The sequence below is a fragment of the Amphiprion ocellaris genome, chromosome 5 (genome assembly GCF_022539595.1).
Source record: "Amphiprion ocellaris isolate individual 3 ecotype Okinawa chromosome 5, ASM2253959v1, whole genome shotgun sequence".
NCBI lineage: Eukaryota > Metazoa > Chordata > Actinopteri > Pomacentridae > Amphiprion > Amphiprion ocellaris.
Genome location: NC_072770.1, coordinates 6,759,846 through 6,780,409, shown reverse-complemented (window position 1 = coordinate 6,780,409; position 20,564 = coordinate 6,759,846). Strand labels below are relative to the sequence as shown.

At 39.1% G+C, this 20,564-nt stretch overlaps 1 protein-coding gene across 2 annotated transcripts in view; it reads left to right on the top strand.

The window, feature by feature from the left end:
- igsf21a (immunoglobin superfamily, member 21a) overlaps window positions 1–20,564 on the top strand; it is a 221,309-nt gene that overhangs the window by 169,779 nt on the left and 30,966 nt on the right. For both annotated transcript variants that reach the window (XM_055010717.1, XM_055010716.1), the window contains exon 5: window positions 14,394–14,509. In XM_055010717.1, the coding sequence (XP_054866692.1) occupies window positions 14,394–14,509 (116 nt within the window). The remainder of the gene's footprint in view (window positions 1–14,393; window positions 14,510–20,564) is intronic.

Here is a 20,564-nt window from a genome sequence, read left to right as displayed (position 1 = left end):
TCATTTTTGTGTCTGTGAACATAGAGCTGATGTGCCTTGCCAAAAAGTTCCAGTTTTGTCTCGTCTGTCCATAGGACATTCTCCCAGAAGCTTTGTGGCTTGTCAACATGCAGTTTGGCAAATTCCAGTCTGGCTTTTTTATGATTTGTTTTCAACAATGGTGTCCTCCTTGGTCGTCTCCCATGAAGTCCACTTTGGCTCAAACAATGACGGATGGTGCGATCTGACACTGATGTACCTTGACCTTGGAGTTCACCTTTAATGTCTTTAGAGGTTGTTCTGGGCTCTTTTGTTACCATTCCTATTATCCGTCTCTTCCATTTGTCATCAATTTTCCTCCTGCAGCCATGTCCAGGGAGGTTGGCTACAGTCCCATGGATCTTAAATTTCTGAATAATATGTGCAACTGCAGTCACAGGAACATCAAGCTGCTTGGTCATGGTCTTATAGCCTTTACCTTTAACATGCTTGTCTATAATTTTCTTTCTAATCTCCTGAGACAACTCTCTTCTTGGCTTCCTCTGGTCCATGTTTAGTGTGGTACACACCATGTCACCAAAAAGCACAGTGACTACTTGTAACCCTATAAATAGGCCTATTTATACGGCCTAACCGACTGATTACAAGTTTGTAGACACCCGTGGTGCTAATTAGAGGACACACCTTGATTGAACACGTCCCTATGGTCACATTATTTTCAGTCTTTTCTAGGGGTACCATCATTTTTGTCCAGGCGTGTTTCATGAGTTTATTTTTCAAAATAATTCTGTTAAACCATGGTTAAAAGCAATGTCTGATTTCCGTTGGTTAATTTTTCTAGAATTTTTATTTATTATTACTTTTGTCAGATTCAAATTATTTCTGTGACCATTGTGGATTTTTCTTTCATTAACCGAGGGGTACCAACAATTTTGTTCACGTGTGTATCTTTTGTAGAAATGTATGTTTTCATGCTGGAGTCCATAAATCATAGTTGAAAAAGGTTGTTGATTTGAACCTGCCGGTCAGCTGGAGCCTTTCTTTGTGGACGTTGTATGTTCTCTTTGTGCCTTTGTACATTGCGGGTCCTTCAGCTTCCGTTCAGTCCAAGGACACTTGTGGTAGATTAATAGGTGATTTTAGATTGGCTCTAAGTGGCAGTGTTAGCGCCCATGGCTCTTGTCTTTGTGTTAGCCCAGTGATAGACAGGACTCTGGGAGGAAACTCGCTCCAGGCTCTGTCTGGCTTTAATCAAATGACGTATTTTCGATTTTCAAAGCATGTTCTTTTCAATACAGCACAATAGAGTAAAACCACAGTTATTAAAGCACAAAGACACCATAGGAACTACCTGACATATACTTATGTTATATCGCAAATTCTCAACTTAGCATGTCATTGTGTAAGGAAAGTCCAGCTCTATTTAAAGCTTTAGTATGTTTGCACTGTAAAGAACATTGTTAAAACTGGAGACAGTTATATGTTCTTTTCAGAGTGGATTAGAAAGAACCCATCATTCAAACACAACACAAGGGGCATTGTTCACACTTGACAAAGCTTTTTATCCCTCTGATGCGTGAAGTTAGACGCTTCAAACATTCCCTTCTACCCGTGTCCCCAAGGAACGAATGGACACTATGGAGAACACATTGCACTTGATAGCTACTTTGCATTTTTCTTTCTTCCACAGATTTTCTCTTAGCTCTCTATTGCTTTGTTAGCCTGGTACTAACACAGGTTTACAGCCATTTAGGTGGAGCTGTCTTTGCTTGTGGTCAACACAGAGAATGAGGTGAATTTTAGACACAGTGGAAGAGGGACAAAACAAAGCATTTAGGATTTTAGGCACACGGATGTAAATGATAAAAACAGAAATTTAAATAATGGCAGGAGGAAGAAAAACATTTGCAAATGTGTATGATTTAAATCAATTTATATATTTGCAGTTTCTCATTTCAGAACACCCAAGATTGCACGTCACACCAAATGACTACATTCCAACATGACCGCTGTGTTTTTCTTTGATTGTTTTGAGAAAATCTGTTTGCTGTGACACACTGCTGAATTACTTTTTTGAGCTCTATTTCAGCGGGTCTGTTGAAGCGTTCATTTGCATAAACGTATCATTAAGGGAGGTTCACTGTCTCAAACATAAGCTCATGTGCCTGCACACGCGAGCTTGTGGCCTGCTACCAAGTGTCAGCTGAGTGAAGAGCTCTTGAGATGTCATGACAAATGAGTGGCTGCAATTATATCCCAACACTAAATGCTGTATGTTGTTGGTACATCTCAAGTTGACCATAACACTTGAAAAGGGTGCAATGTTTACCAAGTAAACACTTCTGCTTTTCTCTTTAAACGCACGAAAACACATGTAGGAAGCATTTTTATTTAAAAATGCTGATATATGCATCAACATCCAACCAGTATGTGTATCTTAAAATATTCTATTTGTGAAAGCATGAGACAGATCGATGTTTCACTTGCCATTCAAGCCAAAATGAATAATTGAAGCTGTGCACTGAGATTTTTACACTTTAAATTCTCGGTTTAGATGCTTCACTGTGTAGTTTTCTCAAAGGATTGAGTTCTGCCTTGTGTTGGATGCTGCATGATTTTTTTGTTGCTGTACCCCATCTCTCAACTTTAAAAAATAACTGGCTTTGTTTCAATAAAATGCACCCCAAACTCAGTAATTACACAAATTAATGGCACTGCAATCAAAACATTATATTAATATGATTATCCGCCAGTAATGAGTCCTTTGGGCTGAATGGGTGATAAAGTAGAGGTGGTATTGTGCTTTCTTGTGGACTGTTTTGTACTTTTTTCCACAAACTTTTAATGGCTGGGAAAATTGTTGCTTTTGTGTTGCAGGTTAGAGTCATTTCTGACTTTCTGAAAAGCAAGGTCATCATAAATCTTACTATTTTTGATATAAAGGTTTTAGGGAATTTAAAAAAAATCGATGCTCATCCACTTCACTTTCTAATAACAGAGTATAACTAACAGCTTGTTGCTTAAAAACATTTGAGTCCAGAAAAGGTTAAACATGTCAAGGTAGTGAAAGTCATTATGCTGTATTTCTTGCTCATTTTAAAAAAGAGAAAGTGTTGATGCATAGTCATCCATTTGTCTTGGTCATAACTGCCCCATCAACAACCCTTATATGTCAGCTAGAAATATGAATTCTCCTCCCTGCCCCTGAAAGCTGTGTATACAGCAGAGCTTGTGGCCGTCTGGCTGCAGACATTTGATGTAGATTTTCTCAAAGACTTCTTTGGGGATTGTTCATATGGTCTGGGGATAAGAATTGAATAATGAATACTTCACTACCTCAAGTGACTCTCTTTGGCCTTGTATAACTTTACTGTCTCATTTTACCCCTTTGGTCTTTAAATTAGGCGTAATAAAAAAAATAGAAACAAATGTCAACTGGGCCTCATAGCGACGCCGATCAAGACATTTGTCAGTGATGCACAAGGCACTGGGGACCTTATTGGCGAGTCTGTGTCAGTGTCTTTTGAGTTACCAAGCTGCTAAAATGGAGGTGGGTGAGGCAAGGGAGGGCTAGAGGTAAAGGGGCCAAATTGTAACAGATTGCCAGCCTAAACCTCTGCCCTTAAGGGGAAAAAAATGGACTTTTGGGATGTGGATGCCAGTCACAGCATAATTGATGCCGAGTTGGATGCAGGGTAAGTCCCATCTGCCACTGTCTGTTATTTGGGAGACGGAGAAAAAAAAAAAAAAGCTTTCCCTTTTGTCCTGTCTCAACCAAGCCTTCAAACTGTGCTGGCAAAATCGCATCTTCTGTCCCCCTTGTCCTAATTATAAGCACAAAGCTGTAAGTCCAGGCCTGGTTTACCCTCGGAGAGTGTTTGCCTGGGGAGAGACTGGGGAAAACCATATACAACCATGACATATCACATTTCCTAGCATATGGGAACAGAGCATGAGGGGAAAAAAAACAAAACTATGCCTGAACTCCCAAGTTATTTTCTTTATGGCTGATACAGAAAGATATTTTGTGAATAATTTTCCTCATATTGTTCAAGAGATGTTTTCTGGGGGTGTTTTTTTCCCCCTCATGCGGGTGGCTCTGAATAATGCTGCAGACTGTATTAAATGTGTGGAGGGGTTGCATATCTTTCAAAGGTAGCCCACAATTCTGTGTCCACTTGAGAATACGCCTCTTGAGGGACAGCTGCCATTGCTCAGTAATGCTTCAATTAAACCATGTTTATACAGACAGGAATTCACAAACACATTTCCTGTGCTCCAAAACACACTGACCAGTCCAAGGACAGGCATATAGTATATGTGTTTCCTGCATTTTCAACAACATCGGTATGATTAATGGGCTTCAGAAATGGGAAACTTGTTCAGTGTGACACAAGCTTTTGTCTCTGTGTGTCATTCTCTTCCTCTTCCTGACAGCCACCAGAGTCTCCCACTCTTCACAACCGGCTACACCGCTGGCTGGTTGGCTGAGGCGGGAGGATCCGATACGAGCTGACAGCGCAGTAATAACCCATGCAAATTAACAGGGTGGGATGTAAATGCAAATGTTAAAAGCACAATAGAAAAAGTGATTAAAAATTGCCCTGGTGTCTGTTATCTCATGCTGCTGCTCATGTTGGGAAATAAAGGTTTCCAAAAGAAGAAGACTTAGGTACAGGGAGCTTGTGCCAATGATGATTTCAACATGTCTTTTCTTCACCCTCTGGAGAGGACTTAACTTTGATCATTTTTTAGCCTGCCTTCTATTTTCCCCACTGCCACAATCATAGCCCATCCAACTGTGTGACTTCTCAAAGCAAGGACTATAAGCACTTGGCAGTGTTTTATGTTTCACTCAGCTTAACTCACTCTGGAATGCATGTATGTTTCTGTCTCTCTCAAATACATACGCATGGATGTGAAAGCATGAATTTACATTTACATCTCTGCTAGAAACAATCTTAGCCTCAAAGCAGAAATAAAGCAGCGATGGGGCATATGTCTTGTGCATTGCCAAGACCTGGCAGTGTAAAAGTTGTTTTGATTTTTTTGGATGCCAAATCATCCTCAAGCCTACAAGTAAAGCTTAGATCATAAAACTGGCACTGGGATGGACTGATTAACTTCCATTTTCGACTCCACTGGGATGAATATTAGGTGAAACAGTCAGTTAAATTGACATTTTGAATTTCCAGCCGCTTAATTTTCTGTAATGTGGCATGGGCATTTCGGTTTCCACTCTTCACGCTGAACCTCTCGCTTATGCCTTTGTGTTCAGAACCAATTACAAACTGCATTTTGGAGCAGCTAAGTAATGTGCTGCCTTACTGTGAGATGTGCTTCTGAAAGTGGGCTGTTTATGCCTAATTGAATGGTACTAAATGTACATGAATGTGTCTCCGTGGCAATGCTGTAGAGCCGTGTAGACAACTGAACGACTTGTATAATGTATGAAAACGAAAGGAAAAGGACAAGAGGACCTTATATATTAGTGTGAGAAACATATGGTAAAACAAGATGAAGCTTGTGGGTGGTAAAGTGAAAATGTTCTTCAGGACTGGAGTAAGAATAGTTTTTCATTCATATTACAAAAATATGGACGAAAAATTTTGGCTTATTTGACAATATGACCATTTCTTTCTTTCTGAAACAGTATGTAACAAGAAAAGCACTCATAAAGTGCACTACTCCACCAACGCTGCTCAGTCATTGTATGATGTCTGACGGATGAAATCTTTAACAAATTCATGGTCCACAGTGGTCGATTTGTAGTAGGATAGCAATCATGTGATTGTCAGCAAGCAGCTGACGTAGTGTTCTCTTGTTGTCATAGTTACAGTGGCGCCGTGACGCTATCTCGCAGTGATCCAGACTATAAGCCATGTCACTGCCAAAATCTAATCAGGTGGTCCTTGTGTCATTTCTGACCATCCCTGGAAATTTAATCGAAATCGGTTAGTCAGTTTTTGATGTTTTAACTCTGCTGTGTTCCTTGGTGGAGTAATAACTAGTGACATACTCAAACAAATGGCACAGAAATGTTTAGTTTTATTTATTTTATTTTTTAAAATCATTTTCAAAATGCAGTTAAGTAAAAAAACAGCTCAGTCATTTGGAAAAAAAAAGGTTACATTTATCACACAAGTTTTAACACTTGGTTTCATGCCACTGCAAAGAAAGTTCTCTTAGTGGTCAGTGGCAAAACAGCCCGACCATCAACAGCACAAAAACTATCAAGAGTAGCCTACATTTCCAGTTGTTCTACATATTTTTTGAACTGCTCCCATGTGGCAGCAGAGAGCTACAGCGGGTAGGTGTGCAACTATGAAGCTTTCTGTAGCACCATTTCAGTCTTAAGGATGGTACAAGTGGAGCCTGTCTTGTTTAACCTTCTGACATCCAAGGTGTGGTGCTCTCTTTGTCCTTGAAGTGTGTGGTGTCATTATGCAAATATCTAGAAACCTCTCCAAGGCCTTTAAAAAGATCTCCAAATCACTTGAAATTAATAATTAAATTGTCTAAAAGTGGTATAGATTTTAAATGCCGCCCCAGCAAATTCAGCCCAATAGCAAATCATTTGATGCAAAAATTAAAAAGTCTCTAAGAACCCTTCAATTTTAACACAGAACCTAAAGGTAACTCTTGGAACTGAAAAAGACTGCACACATTTGACCTGCACAGGAAGCTTGCCAGGTCATAAGATTTTGCTGACCAAAAAGAGCAGAAGAGGAAAACGACAATTTGCCAATGGACATACGGGCAAAGACCAGGCTTTTTTGGAATCGTGTGCTCTGGACACACAAATCAAAGACAGATTTAGTTGTTTGGCCACAGAAACAGTGGAGTTGTTTGGCACAGAACAAAGACAGCTTTCAGGAGAACAACCTCATACCAACTGTGAAGCATTGTGGTGGAAATTGTGTGGATTGAGGTTGCTTTATTGTCTCTGGGGCTATGTAGCTCACAGTCATTGATTCAGCTATAAACTCTACATCTTATGTGCTTGAAGATATTGTGAGGTCATATGTCCACAGGTTGAAGTTAAACTAGAAGTTGACCTTTCGACAAGATAACGATCTGAAGTAAACTAGCACATCTTCCAAGAAATGGCTCACAAAGAAGTAATGCAGGGTTATGGAATGACCTGAGAAGAACTCACCCAGTTACAAATCCCATTGAAATGTTGTGGGTGGGTTTAAAACTGTAGTGCATGCAAGAAAACCCTCAGATATCCTGCAACTAAAAGAATTTTGCATTGAAGAATGGTCAACATTTTTAGTAAAACAATGTTAAAGACTGGTGGAAAATTATGCAAAATACCAACTGGAAGTTCTTTCTACTTAAGGGGGTTGCTGAAGCTGAGAGTGTACATACTTTTTACGGAGAAGAATATTACATGTATTGATATTTATTTATTTAACCAGGAGAAATCCCACTGACATTAACAACCTCTCTTGCAAGGGAGCCCTGGCCAACATAGGCAGCAGCAAATACAAGCAAGTTAAGAAAAACAAGTGCATGCTGTGGAGTCGGCCTCAAGAACTCCTAGTTTGGATTTAAAAATGTTCAATGAGACTAACACGGTTAGTTTCCAATTTTTCTGCAGCATATTCGATGCAAAAAGTGCAGACTAACCAAAAGCCTTTTCATCCAATGCAGTAAGAGAGTATGGAATGGAAAGCAACAAATGATATTGTGAACGGAGAGAGGAAAGTTCAGAACTTTTCTGTGCAATCAGAGAACAAATGTATGTTTTAGGTTCAGTGTTTGATTGATAGAGTATTAGCTTTTTTAAAATTTTGTCAAAAAAGCAAACCATTTACATGGAATATGCTGACTTTTTCATGCACCTGTGCCATCTAGCATTACCGTTTTCTCTGTGTAAGTGCCTCTGAGCAAGTTATTATATCCTCTAGAGATGCTGTTATTTAGTGGAGCCTGACCTCGGACCACTCTTTGCAGGGAAATTCAAAAAGAGGCATTTCTTTAAAGAGTTAATATAAATATCCAGCTGTGAGGCTTGAAAAATGTGCTACATTTCCTTAACACATGGTGTTTGCCAGCCTCTCCTCTCCTTCCATCTGTATTCTGACTGTGACTTTTGTCAAAGATCTGCTTATCAACTGTGATATTGTCACTGTGGCTCTTAGAGGACGGAAATATTTTGTAGATGTTCGTTGGGGTCCAGTTATGTCTCTTTGGGCCTGCGCTATTATTTCCAATTTCAACTCTAAAGAACCTCTCAAATTCAGACATGAAACTGTTTAGCATATTGATGACACAGTGTCACCTCGAGGGTCTGTTTCAGTGTGGTTTGAAATATACAACTATGTGTCCAGAACACGTGACTGTGGCTGTATTTGCTGCACCTGCTTCAGAAAAGTTCAATCTAAGTATGTTATTTTTATTAGTAAAAAAGCAACAACAAATGAATCACCATCCATAAAAATGCTGATGGAAATTAGTGCTTTAAAGCTTTATTAAAAGCAGATGCCTGCAGTGGAGCATTCAGAACCAGTGTTCTTTTGTGACTAATTGGCATGCATCCACATAGGATAGTTGGTGACAAGTCATGCATAATAGCTAATATGCAGTAAACAAGAAAAAGCTGCATTACTGGTAATCATGAGCTGTCTAAAATTGAAAATGTCAGCTAAATGATTACACTAAAGTTGTTTCCTTGATTGTTATTTAAATTGGCTTTTATTACTCCGCCAAGGAACGCAGCGGACTTATGTGATGATTGACATTGGTTTGTCTGTCTGTCTGTTCGCAACATTACTCAAAAACGGACTAACAGATTTGAATAAAATCTTCAGGAAAGGTCAGAAATGACACAAGGACCAAGTGATTAGATTTAGGCAGTGATGCAGCTTATAGTCTGAATCCGTGGATTTGTAACGTTAATGTATCGTTGTGAGATAGTCAGTCTAACTATGTAACAAGTGAACACTACGTCAGCTGCCTGCTGACGATCACATGATTACGAGCCTACCAGAAATTGACCGCTGCAGACTTATCGGGACTTATCCATCGAATATGATACAAGAAAAAATTGATTAAATTGTGGGGGTGTTTCAGAGTCCCATCAATTCCTGCTGCCCGCTACATGTTTAGGTCATGCAATTTGGTATCCGTACATAACGTTCACATGCATAACACATGCCTGCGCAAGGTCATTTTGTTTGTGGGTACATCTATATTAAATCTGCCAAATTCTATAGCACGGTGATTTCTGATCATCAATAACTAATAAACAACTGCTGCATTTCTAAAAGAAATGTTGCATTTCTGACAATACCATATGAGAGAATTAACAACTTTGGCGGAGAACTGTGCTGTGTGCTTTTCTAGTTTTAATTTTGTGACTGGTTGTTTTTTAGGTACTTATGCCATTTTTCACCCTTTGAGGTAACAAGTCATTTAAAACCTGCAATGCTTCTATGGAGTGTCTTGTCCTCCCATCCATCCAGCTCTCTGTGTACCTTTTTATGCAAACCAAGGGCTGGAGCCAATCCCAGCATGAAGGAGGATCCCCATAAATACCAAAGATAAACAAACAAATAAGTACAGCAATTCTTTTGTCCACAATGCATGTCAGAACCAATTGAACAAAGTGGAGAATTTAAATTTTTACTCTAGATATGTTTTGTTTTTTGTTATTTTGGAGCCGTCACTCTAAGACTCTGAGCTATTTGTTAAGAAAGTAATCAGGTTTTAGGTTTTGCACCAACAGGCTCATGAATGTATATATCCAGTATATGTTTAATTCTCCACTGACTGTGATAAGACCACATTTGAAAACTGAAATGCCCTGCACTCCTATTTAGCTTGGTAAAACTATTCAAAATTCATACTGATTGCTTTGGAATATTTGGCCTCACAATAAAAAAAAGTCCCGCTACAAATACTTATCACTGAATTACTGTTAGTGAAAGTAGAAGGGAAAGTCAAGGATGACCTTGGTGTTTTTTTTTTTTTTTTTTTTTTTTTAAGTCATTGCAACCTATTGTCTACCTCCCCAACACACACCACCACCTTCTTCCACTATAAACCCCTGGAGATGTGGACTCAAGGCCAGGGTGCTTAGTACAAGGGGATGTTGGGAGTGTTTCTTGTGAGTCCAGCTGTCTTCAGAGCTCTAAATCCTTTGATTATGAGGCTGGGGAAAGCAGTCTCTTAGGAGCATTAAACATGCTCCTGTTTTGCACATTCACCAATCTCATTTGCAGGTCTTTCTTTTCCTTTCTTTCTTTTGGAAAGATAGCAGAGTAGTGATGCTTGAGGACATAGAAAAAAGGAGGTGGTAAACGAGAAATGGAGGGTGAGATCATTATTACTGTGACTAGCATACTACTACCAGGGACAAAAGAAATTAAATTCTCCTTTTAATGCAGTGCTGTGCAAGTGTGGCTTTGGAAAATGAGGGAATAGGCCGTGGGACTGTACATTTTATAAGTTTCCGAATCTGTCTTAATATGATATAATGGAACACAGCCAGGGTGTTTTGCAGACTAGGCAAAGGCATTTCAGGCCTAATTGTGTTATTATCAGGTGAAACCTGTAATGGCATGGTTTCAGAGAGTTGCAGCATCCAATAACCTTTGAAAGAATCCCATAAGCCCAAGAGATTGGAGAAAATACTTGACCTAAAGTGGAAGATGTGAGAAGTGAAAACGGAAAAAACACAAAGGTTGGACACAGTAGAATAAACATCAGAGATGCTTTAAAGCACTTTCAAGAACTAAACCAAAAGTATAATTTCCAAAAAAGAGTTCAGTCAGGTCTGGGGAACAGAAATAAAAACAACAAAACTTGCGTGGCAATCAGAATTCCAGGCATACATAGCAGAAAGGCGTTTGCCAGTACACTGTGTGCAGTTTTCATTATGTAAAGGAAAGGGAGAAATAGTGCTGAGAGGATTTTGGAATTTTTATATCTGTACTTATATCTTTTGAGTCTTTAAGAAACCTCCAGAAGAATGTCAAAAATATTGACGTCTTTTTTTTTCTGCAAGTTTTTTTTATGCTGTTGATATTTTTTTTTCTCCTAGACTACATATTGTTTAGCAAACTTGACCGTGGCTTCTTTTTTTTTTTTGGGGGGGGGGGGGGGGGGGGGATTTCAGTTCTCTCCTGGTTTTGAATGAGCACTAAATCAGCAATAACAGATGTGTTAGACAGCAACCTTGTCAAGAGAAAAACTTCATCATTTATCAGTTGTTTTCAAATGAATGATGCAGATCTCAGTTAAAGAAAGACCTCAATCTTCCCCCAAAAATACAGAGAAATGAATGAAAAAATTAGCTCCACTTTTAATAAATGGGCGAAACAAGAACTGCAATTAAATGAGGTATGAAAGGCTTTGGCTCCATAATCACAGACAACCATTTAAATCCCGTACAGGGTTGTTGTGTTTGCAAATAGTGTGCTGTGCCTTGTAGGTGTTGGTATTAATCATGTCAAATATTTCACCAAGGCTTATTGCTGTCTTAGGCTTTGACTCCCATTAGGTGCCCCCCCACCCACAGGGCAGAAAACAATAGAACATCATGATCAATGTGCAGCTCTGCTGAACTAACCTGACCGGAGTGAGGAATTATTTATCGCAGCATTTACAAGGTTGCATTAGCGATTTTAGTCGAAACTGAGCAAAGCATCTTGTTACTTCTGCTTGGGCGAAGTACTTGTCAAGGGGTTATCAATATTTATCAGTGAAGTGGAACCTTGCAATTTAACAGCAATTATTTTTAATCTAATAAGATTGCTGTTGATGAGATTAGCTCTGTCTAAATTCCAATGTGTGTGTTTTGTGTGTTAAAACTCTCTATAGATTGCCACAAAAATCTCTTGATCTCTTTGTGTTTAAAGCTGCTAATATTGTGAGAATGAATCATCATTTTTAACTGCACAGTATGAAGCACTTTGCAGACAAAAAAAACCCTGAAGATATTGTTAGGAATATATTTACTGCACTCTAACAAATAGAATATAAAACTGTGTTGTGGACAAAGAGCAATCAATATGTTAAATCTATAAAGTTGAATGTTTTTTATTTTATTTTATTGTCTGACTCTATGCTCTGCATGTGGGTACAGCTTCACACTGCCGGATGCACTCCACATACGCGGCCTCTGTTTGGAGTGTTTGAGCATGATCGGTCAGGAGCAGACACCTCTGACAGCTTATCATATGCCAGGTTGGGACAGGCTTGTCAGTAAGCTAATGGAGTGTTCTAAGGTTAATTTACAACCATATGAATTCAATCAATAAGCAATTAAGAGGTGTGGAAACACAAAAGTACCCAGCCCAGCAGCTAAATCCCCTCTCGCCGACCCCCACCTGCTTTTAATCAATTAATTGCTCTGGCATGTCTGTTTAAAAATGCTTGATAGATTTACACATAAAACTGCCATGTAAAAAAAGGCACTGCTCCCTCCATGACCTTTCTAGTTGCCTTATCGGCCAGAGCGACTTGTGCATTCAGAAAATTGTGTCTGAAGGGATTGTTGTCTCACCTTACACAATTCTCAACAGGTTTTGCAAATGTTTCCCCTTATGATAGGCTTATTGAAATGTTTGTAAAATATCCCGGACCTGAAGGGAAATCATATGCCAGGTGTCTATCAAATCCTATGCTCAGTGATGCATGAAAAGACTCATGGAGAAAAGACATGAAAATGTATCGTAGACATGGACGTGTTTAGTGTTTTTTGAGACAGAAGACAAGCAGCTTATCTCAGTTCAATTTGTTTATTCTGCAGTGCCAAGTAGCTTGATATTAGGGACCATTACTGTTCAGAGGACTACTGTCAACATAATGTTAATCTGTAGCTGTCTTCCCAGAAATGGATGAAGGTCATTGTGCACAAAGTCTTTTTATTGAATGTGCAACTCTAATTGTTCAAAAATTGTTGGAGAGAAGCTGTGTTTAAGCTCAGGCATATCTGTAACCTCTTGTCGCACGATTCTCCAATCAGATGGTCCCAGATGCTGTAAAGGAGTCCCTCCCTATTCTGATTCATATGTTTCTTAGTGTATTGTCCCTTCATCATTAACTGCTGACTTCTGTCTCAGTCGTACGATATTATCACAACTTCTAGCTGACACACCAACTCCAGTCATGAGTATTTTATCGGTTCTTAAACACAGCAACTTTTGTTCTCACAAGAAGTCTTTTGACATGGAGTGGCCTTCAGTACTAAGTGAGTGTTCGAGAATGTGTAGTGTGCGTGTATGTGTGTCAGCAATGAGTGTTGGTGTGTAGTGAGCGTAAGCTGCTGGAGTTTGCCCTCTGTTGACCTGTTTTTTTTCATCTTCGGTTCATCCCAATTCACATAGTGTGAGATGATATTCGTAACCTTCTTATCTTCACAGGTCAACACAGCTCTTTTTATTAGCACTTAAGCAATGTGTAAGTCAGTATTAAGCCAGCGGTATGTTCATCAGGAGTGTTTCAAACAACAGCAGTATGTTCAACAGGAATGTTAGAAACAATAAATCCTTACATAAGCCTGAAATGTGTAGATCAGTGTTAAGCAAGTACTATGTTTAGCAGGCATATTGAAAATAACAAACCCGAGCATACAACTCATCATCTTGTTGTGAAAAGAGCCTCTTGTACTCACCTGTCCTCCATTAAAATTCAACCGATCCTTGTGCAGGTCATCATTGTCTGCCGCAGCATCGTCAGGTAAAACTAGCTGGCTGATTTTTCATTTAATCCACCACAATATGCTCCATGAAGCATTCACATTCATATTTAAGACACCATCCAAGGACCGGAGCGGTGCATGTTGAACAGCTGATTTTCTGGGGGATGGGAGAGATTTACATTCATTACCCCCTCCCAGTGCTCCTCCGTAATGCTCTGAAGTCTTGCTCACATGTTTCCCCTTTACACTAACATGACACACTTGCTGGGATCCCTAGAGAGATCCAGATAGAGGGTTAGTGATATGATATGTATGAGATTTTCTACCTTATCAGCCTCATCCGACTCACATGAGCCCTGGGGAGTTTTGAACATATTGTTCCAACCATTCAGTTACCATTTTAAGTGGAGATTCTCTCAGCAGGTCCCCAATTTCTTTTGAAAATAGATACAGTAGATAGATAAAGCGGGTCTCTAAATTAGTTTTAGTCAATTTTATTTCAAACATCACGGCAGAGCAACATTTATTTTTCTCTGCTCTCATTTTCTTGCTCTTAACTCTGCTGTCAGTGTTGCCAATGTTGTTTCCACCTACATGTATAACCTTAAGATGACATTTCATCATAAAATAACTCCTGGAATTCACTAAGAGAGTGAAAGTGAATGCTTTCTAATAGTTTACGAATGTCTGAGGTTGCATTTTGTGTCTATTCAATGTATTAGGATATTGTTTCTCAAAGCTTTCCCTCTGTCCTCCACAGCACCTCCCAACAACATATCAGTGGTGGCAGAGAACACTCCAGCCCCTTTCAGTCGATACCAGGCCCAGAATTTCACTCTCGTCTGCACTGCAAAGGGAGGAAAACCAGCCCCATCGGTGAGTCGCTGTTGAAGATACACCATGCTGTTTGTTCACTGGGGGCCCGTCTACAGCACACAGATCCCTGTTGTTTACAGATAAAAAGAAACCGTGTTGTGTGTTGCCAGCCGAGTTCTTTAATTTTAATTCTTTTTTTTTTTCTGGTATTCAGTACACAGACAGCTCGGAGTTATAAATGGTTTTAACATTTCAGTGAAGATGCTCTTTAAACTGAATTTCAAAAGCTGCAGACAGCAGCACAGTTTTCGGTCTTGGTGCTTCCCACAGAAATCCAGCATTATTTGCTCCATGACGCTAGAAGTTCAGATAGTGTAGTAATTTAAAGTGGCTGTCTCACAGTGCTGCTCTTACCATCATTACAGCCTGACCTGTGATCACCATAAATAAGTTTGTCATGTAATGAAGTCATTAAAAAAGCAAGATCAGATTTCGGAAATAGACACATTAGTGTTATTGATGGTCGCATTCAGGACAATTAATCTAATCGCAGTGACATGATAGTAATGGTTGCACACAGAGTTGTCGCTGTACACTCCTGTCCACACACATCCAGTAACACACCAGCATGCACATGCATGCAGTCGAGCACATGTACCAGCGCACACACACACTTTAGAGTCTCACACTCTTTTCTCTACTTTTTGAAGTACAAGACAAGGACTCGCAAATGCCTGAAGTGCATGTTCAGATGTTTGGTGGCATATCAGCTTATGGACGCTGTGTGAGAGGAGCTGCTCGATGTTAGTTCCCACCGGGTCATTAATCATCATCCATGGGTGTATGGTAATGGACTCCAGACCCTGAGCACACCTATCTCCTGCAATTATGAGCCCAGTGAGAGGTGAATACAAGGTGAATGTGATTTCCGTATCTCAGGTACTTCCTGGTTGATGGTGTGATGAGTGAGGTTCTCCCCTGTTGTGATTCACAGGAAGCCTTAAGCCATTAAAGCTAGGCACTGCTGGATCCTTATTTTTAGCGCATAATGGCGACAAAAGGGATCGTATAAGTTTTCAGCTGGTCAGTAAAGCCTGGATTGTCTCTGTGTCAGTGGCCGAGTCACACTGCCGATAATTAGCTCTGTCGGTGATGCAGCGGGCAAACGATTAAGTCACCAACTTGAGATGAAACAGAAAAGAATTTTGTTGCTCAGTGCGCAATGGTATTAGCAGATTACAGATGAAAAACTTTGATGTAAGATACAATGAAAGGTTTTTGAATGTTTTGGAATGCATTGAAGCTTTCTGCTGCAAAGACAATTTACAGTAATTTCTCTCCAGCAGCTTAACCACTCAAGAATGACTTTCCAAGTAGAAATGCAATGTAAAGGAACAATCTGTTTTATATACTACAACAATTCTACCATTTCATAGAATAAATCAATACGAGAAAATGCAGAAATGTCAGATGCATGGAAGTCTTAGAAGTAGATTATTTACTGGGAGAAGCACAGTAAAGCAAGCTAAGTAAGATTAGTGGACTGAACATTGCTCTGGTTCAGTAAGGAAATAGAAAGGGAGGAATTTTACATCATGAGGAATATTCAGTGAAAGAGGCTTTGCAAGTATTACAAATTTAACAGGGTACATAAACTTGTCAGTGTAAGAAGAATAATGTGCTCTTCAGTAAGACAAAGCATTTTAACCTAAACAATATGACAGAATGAAAACAGCTGAGCTGTCAGCCACTTGCTCAAAGGTGTTGAGGGTGAAGGATTGTTGACAGAAAGAGTAAAGGTGACAGTAATGGACATGGATTTAATTAATTTTCCAGAGCCATAACGGACTGACCTTTGAACCTTTATCACAGTGATCTTTCCTCATCACCACTGAAATCCAGCAGCTTTCATACAAAATTATTTTGGAACCAAATTATTTGTACTGGAGCTCTTGCACAGTAATCACAGGAGAAAACATACTGAACTCAATATCACCCAACATAACAAATCACATGTTCATCTTCTTTAAATTAGCACATTGTGTTTCCAAAGAAGCTTTTTGAACCTATTCTGTTTTACCATTGCTAACCTTAACCCACCTAAAACAAACAAAAAAAAAAACTATGATAGACTTTAAAAGTCCTGCACACCCACACAAGTGTTCTCAGTTATTCTGTTTGAAGATTGCTAGAGCTACAGTATGCTGGAAGTTTGCTGAAGTCACCAAACTTTATATACTGTTTTTTAAAGCATATATTGGTGCACAAACAATTACATGAAACAAAACAAAGGGGAGTCAGATGTTAGTTAAGCACAGTTTGTAGACACCCACACAGTCCAGAGCAGAGGTGTAATTATGCTCTGTAAAGGAAAACATCTGTGTTCGAGTCCCATGAGTGTAAAGGGCCTTTAATGTTCCTAGTGCACTCATAGCATGGAATTAGGGCAGTAGGGCAGTGGTGGCGCAACGGTTGTCTCTGGACTACTGATCAGAAGGTCAGAGGTTCAAGCCCCGATGTGGCCACTGTTGGGCCCTTGAGCAAGGCCCTTAACCCTTCCTGCTCCAGGGGCGCTGTACCATGGCTGATCTGTCGCTCTGACTCCCCCCAATTGGGAGAATATGCAAAAATCAGAATTTACCCTCGTGGGATTAATAAGGGATAATAAAATTTATTTTTTTTTAATTAATCCATTTAAGTTAGATTTGCATATCACTGTGTGAGCCAGAAAAGAAATGGAGGAGATGGATTAGTTTATTAACTTTGTATCATATAGCAAACAAGCACAATGTTTGCACCAGAATAGGATAAGATCAATTTTATTCATCCCGGAGGAAAGTATTTTGCCAGAGTACAATACAATAAACAATAAACAAAGGTTAGTCAAATCAAAAAAGAATACGAAGTACAAAATGTAAAGCGTTTGCATAAACTGTCTAAGTCAGGGGTGTCAAACTCATTTTAGTTCACGGGCCACATTCAGCCCAATCTGATCTCAAGTGGGTTGGACCAGTAAAATCACAGCATAATAAACTATAAATAACAACAACCCCATTTTTTTCCTTTAAGTGCCAAAAAGTACATTCTGAAAATCATTTTCATCTTTTTCCAAAACATCATGAACAATTAAATTTCAACAACAGTATGCCTCAGTTTATCATTATCATATGATCAAAACAACAAAAGTCAGACAAAAAAAAGACAAAAAACAAAAGACACAGTATTACAAAAACGAGACACAAAATGACAACAGTGAGAAACAAAATGACAAAAACATGAGACAAACGACATGAAACAAAACAAAAAAAGACAAAAAAATTTATAAAAAGTTAAAAGTGAAAAAAAATGGACAAACTACACGTGTGACAAAAAAGAAACACAAAACGACAAAACATGAGACAAATGACAAAAGTTAGACAAAGAAAAAAAACAAGACAAACTATTATCAAAATGAGACACAAAATACAAAATAACAATGAGCAATATAGTTTTTACTTCATGATCAAAACAAGTTGTCATGGTCTAGAAATTAAAATTTATAGTTTTAAAATTTCATGTTTGCAGTTTTTTGTTTGTTTTTTTTACACTTTAGAAAATCGTCCCATGGGCTGGATTGGACCCTGTGGCGGGTTGGTTTTGGCTCGTAGGCCACATGTTTGACACCCCTGGTGTCAAACATGTGGCATCCACTCAGATCAGGGGTCTGAGTGGATGCCAAGGAATAGTGTCGAGAAAAAAAAACAAAAATAAATATCCATCCATCCATCCATCCATTATGTATAAACCGCTTAATCCTCACTAGGGTCGCGGGGGGGCTGGAGCCTATCCCAGCTGACTCAGGTGAAGGCAGGGGACACTCTGGACAGATCACCAGTCTGTCGAAGGGCTACATCTACAGACAACCAGTCACACTCGCATTCACACCTACGGGCAATTTAGAATCATCAGTTAACCTCAGCATATTTTTGGACTGTGGGAGGAAGCCGGAGTACCCGGAGAAAACCCACACATGCACAAGGAGAACATGCAAACTCCATGCAGAAAGATCCCCAGAAGGTAAGGACGCGAGCCAGGGATCTTCTAGCTATAAGGCGAGAGTGCTAACCACCAAGCTACTGTGCAGCCCCATAAAAATAAATAAAGTAAAATAAAATAAAATAACACAAGTACAAAATGTAAACTGTAGACTAATAACAAGAAACAGTTTAACAGAAAGTGAACTGCAAGTAAGAGTAACCAGATATATTGCACCGAAAGTGAACTGAAAGTAAACAGATGTATTGCAATAGAAATGTTGCACTGGAACAATGATAATACAGATCGTGAGACTGTTAACAAAAAGTCAGATGATTTTGAACATGGAAATAAGTCCAATGATTATGTATCCCTCCGGCAGAAGGGAGAGGAATTGTATAGTTTGATGGAAGACATCAAGTCAAGTCTGCCGATCCATGGCATCTGAGAAAGAAAACACTTTGAGCTTGGAAAGTTGTTTTACTGCCTCTGTGGAGACTTGATCATGGCCTGTCAAAGTCGCCATGGATTATTTGACTAAATCAAACAGAAAAACACAAACACAAAGCAAACAGTCTCCGACAGGTTTTATGGAAAGATTTTTAAGGAACAGTCTCACAAGGCTCTGGCAAAGTTATCTGTAATCTCATCTGAAGTCACATAATGTGAAAAAAAGGGGAAAAAATTTAAATGGCACGAAATAAGTTTCGTCATTTGAGATGTGTGTTTAGTTTATCAAAAGGTTAGTTCAGCAGGAATCTGCATTTAATGTTAAATGCCACAAACTGATTTGTCAAGTCTCGGCATACCAAGGAGTTGTCATTTTGAAATAATTGAAGCTAAACCTATAGCTGTTTGTTAATAACAGGATGTCTAAAGGACAACTGCAAGACAAAAATAACATATTTTCGTGGCATTATTCCCAATTTACACATTGCCTGCATAGTATTACAGTTGAAGAATGAGAACAAATATCACATTTAAACTGTGTCCATTTGTTCTATTTAAGCTATTGTCCACGGTCACGCTGCATAACAAAACCTCATTATTAGGTCTGTACATATTTGCTTGAGTGGTGTTGCTATGGCCCAGTTTTGTGACTGCAACTTCAAACAGCGCTCTCTTCGCTTTTTGATGAAACTCATTTAGTCTTTGACGGTGCTGCTGCCCGAGGGCTTGTTGGAAAATGAGCTGTTGTCAGTTCTATTTTCAATGTCATATCACTGTAAGCATTTAGCAACAGCTGCTAAATATGACCATTCTGTGGTATTTCATACACTGAATTATCTTTGTCTCTAACTGTACTAAATTATAACCCACAGTATTTTTTTTAGACAGAAGTCTATAAATTTCATTATCACACCAAATGTCAAGATTGCCTTGCATTTGATACTTGTGCATAGGCAGTGGATAGAGCTAATTTCATGTATTTTCAGCCCTGCAGCCCTGTGATTGTTTCATATTTTTAGCCATGATACTGGGTAAACACTGAAACGACTAAAATGCCAACAATAAAAAGTAATAACCAGCATTGGCTTGTTGTTGACATTGTGAATTTGTTTGCAAAGTTATGAGCTAAATACTCCATGTTCACCAGGCAGTTATTAATGCTGTCTCTTGCCATTTGGTGCTAAGCAGGTAGTGTGTATTGAGATTTTAGAGCTGAAAGCAGCTGCCTGCTGCACCCGAGGACAACGCAATGAGAATGGTTCGGCTGAACCATAAAAGTAAAGTTGAAGGCCAGACAGCGAAACAATGAGCTGCAACCTGCCATAAAGCTCCATAAGGCTGAGCGGAGCTGCAGATTTGTGGTTATGATTCTCTGTAAGTACATCACAGTGAGCAATCTCTTTCCCACTTTATTCTTACATTCATCTCCATTGGTACATTATCATAAACACATTTTTCTAGTAGAGGCTTTAAGGAGTAGGTAATTTTAATGTCATTTCATTCACTTTTTATGTTCCCAGTCACAAAAACTTCGCTTTATTTCCTGCTGCTAAAAAGCAAAGCCTTACATCTTCCTCTCAAGGCAAGCAAAACTTAAAATTTGGCTGTCGCAAATAGAGTGTGAAGGCAAAAATGAGTAGAAAAGATGAGA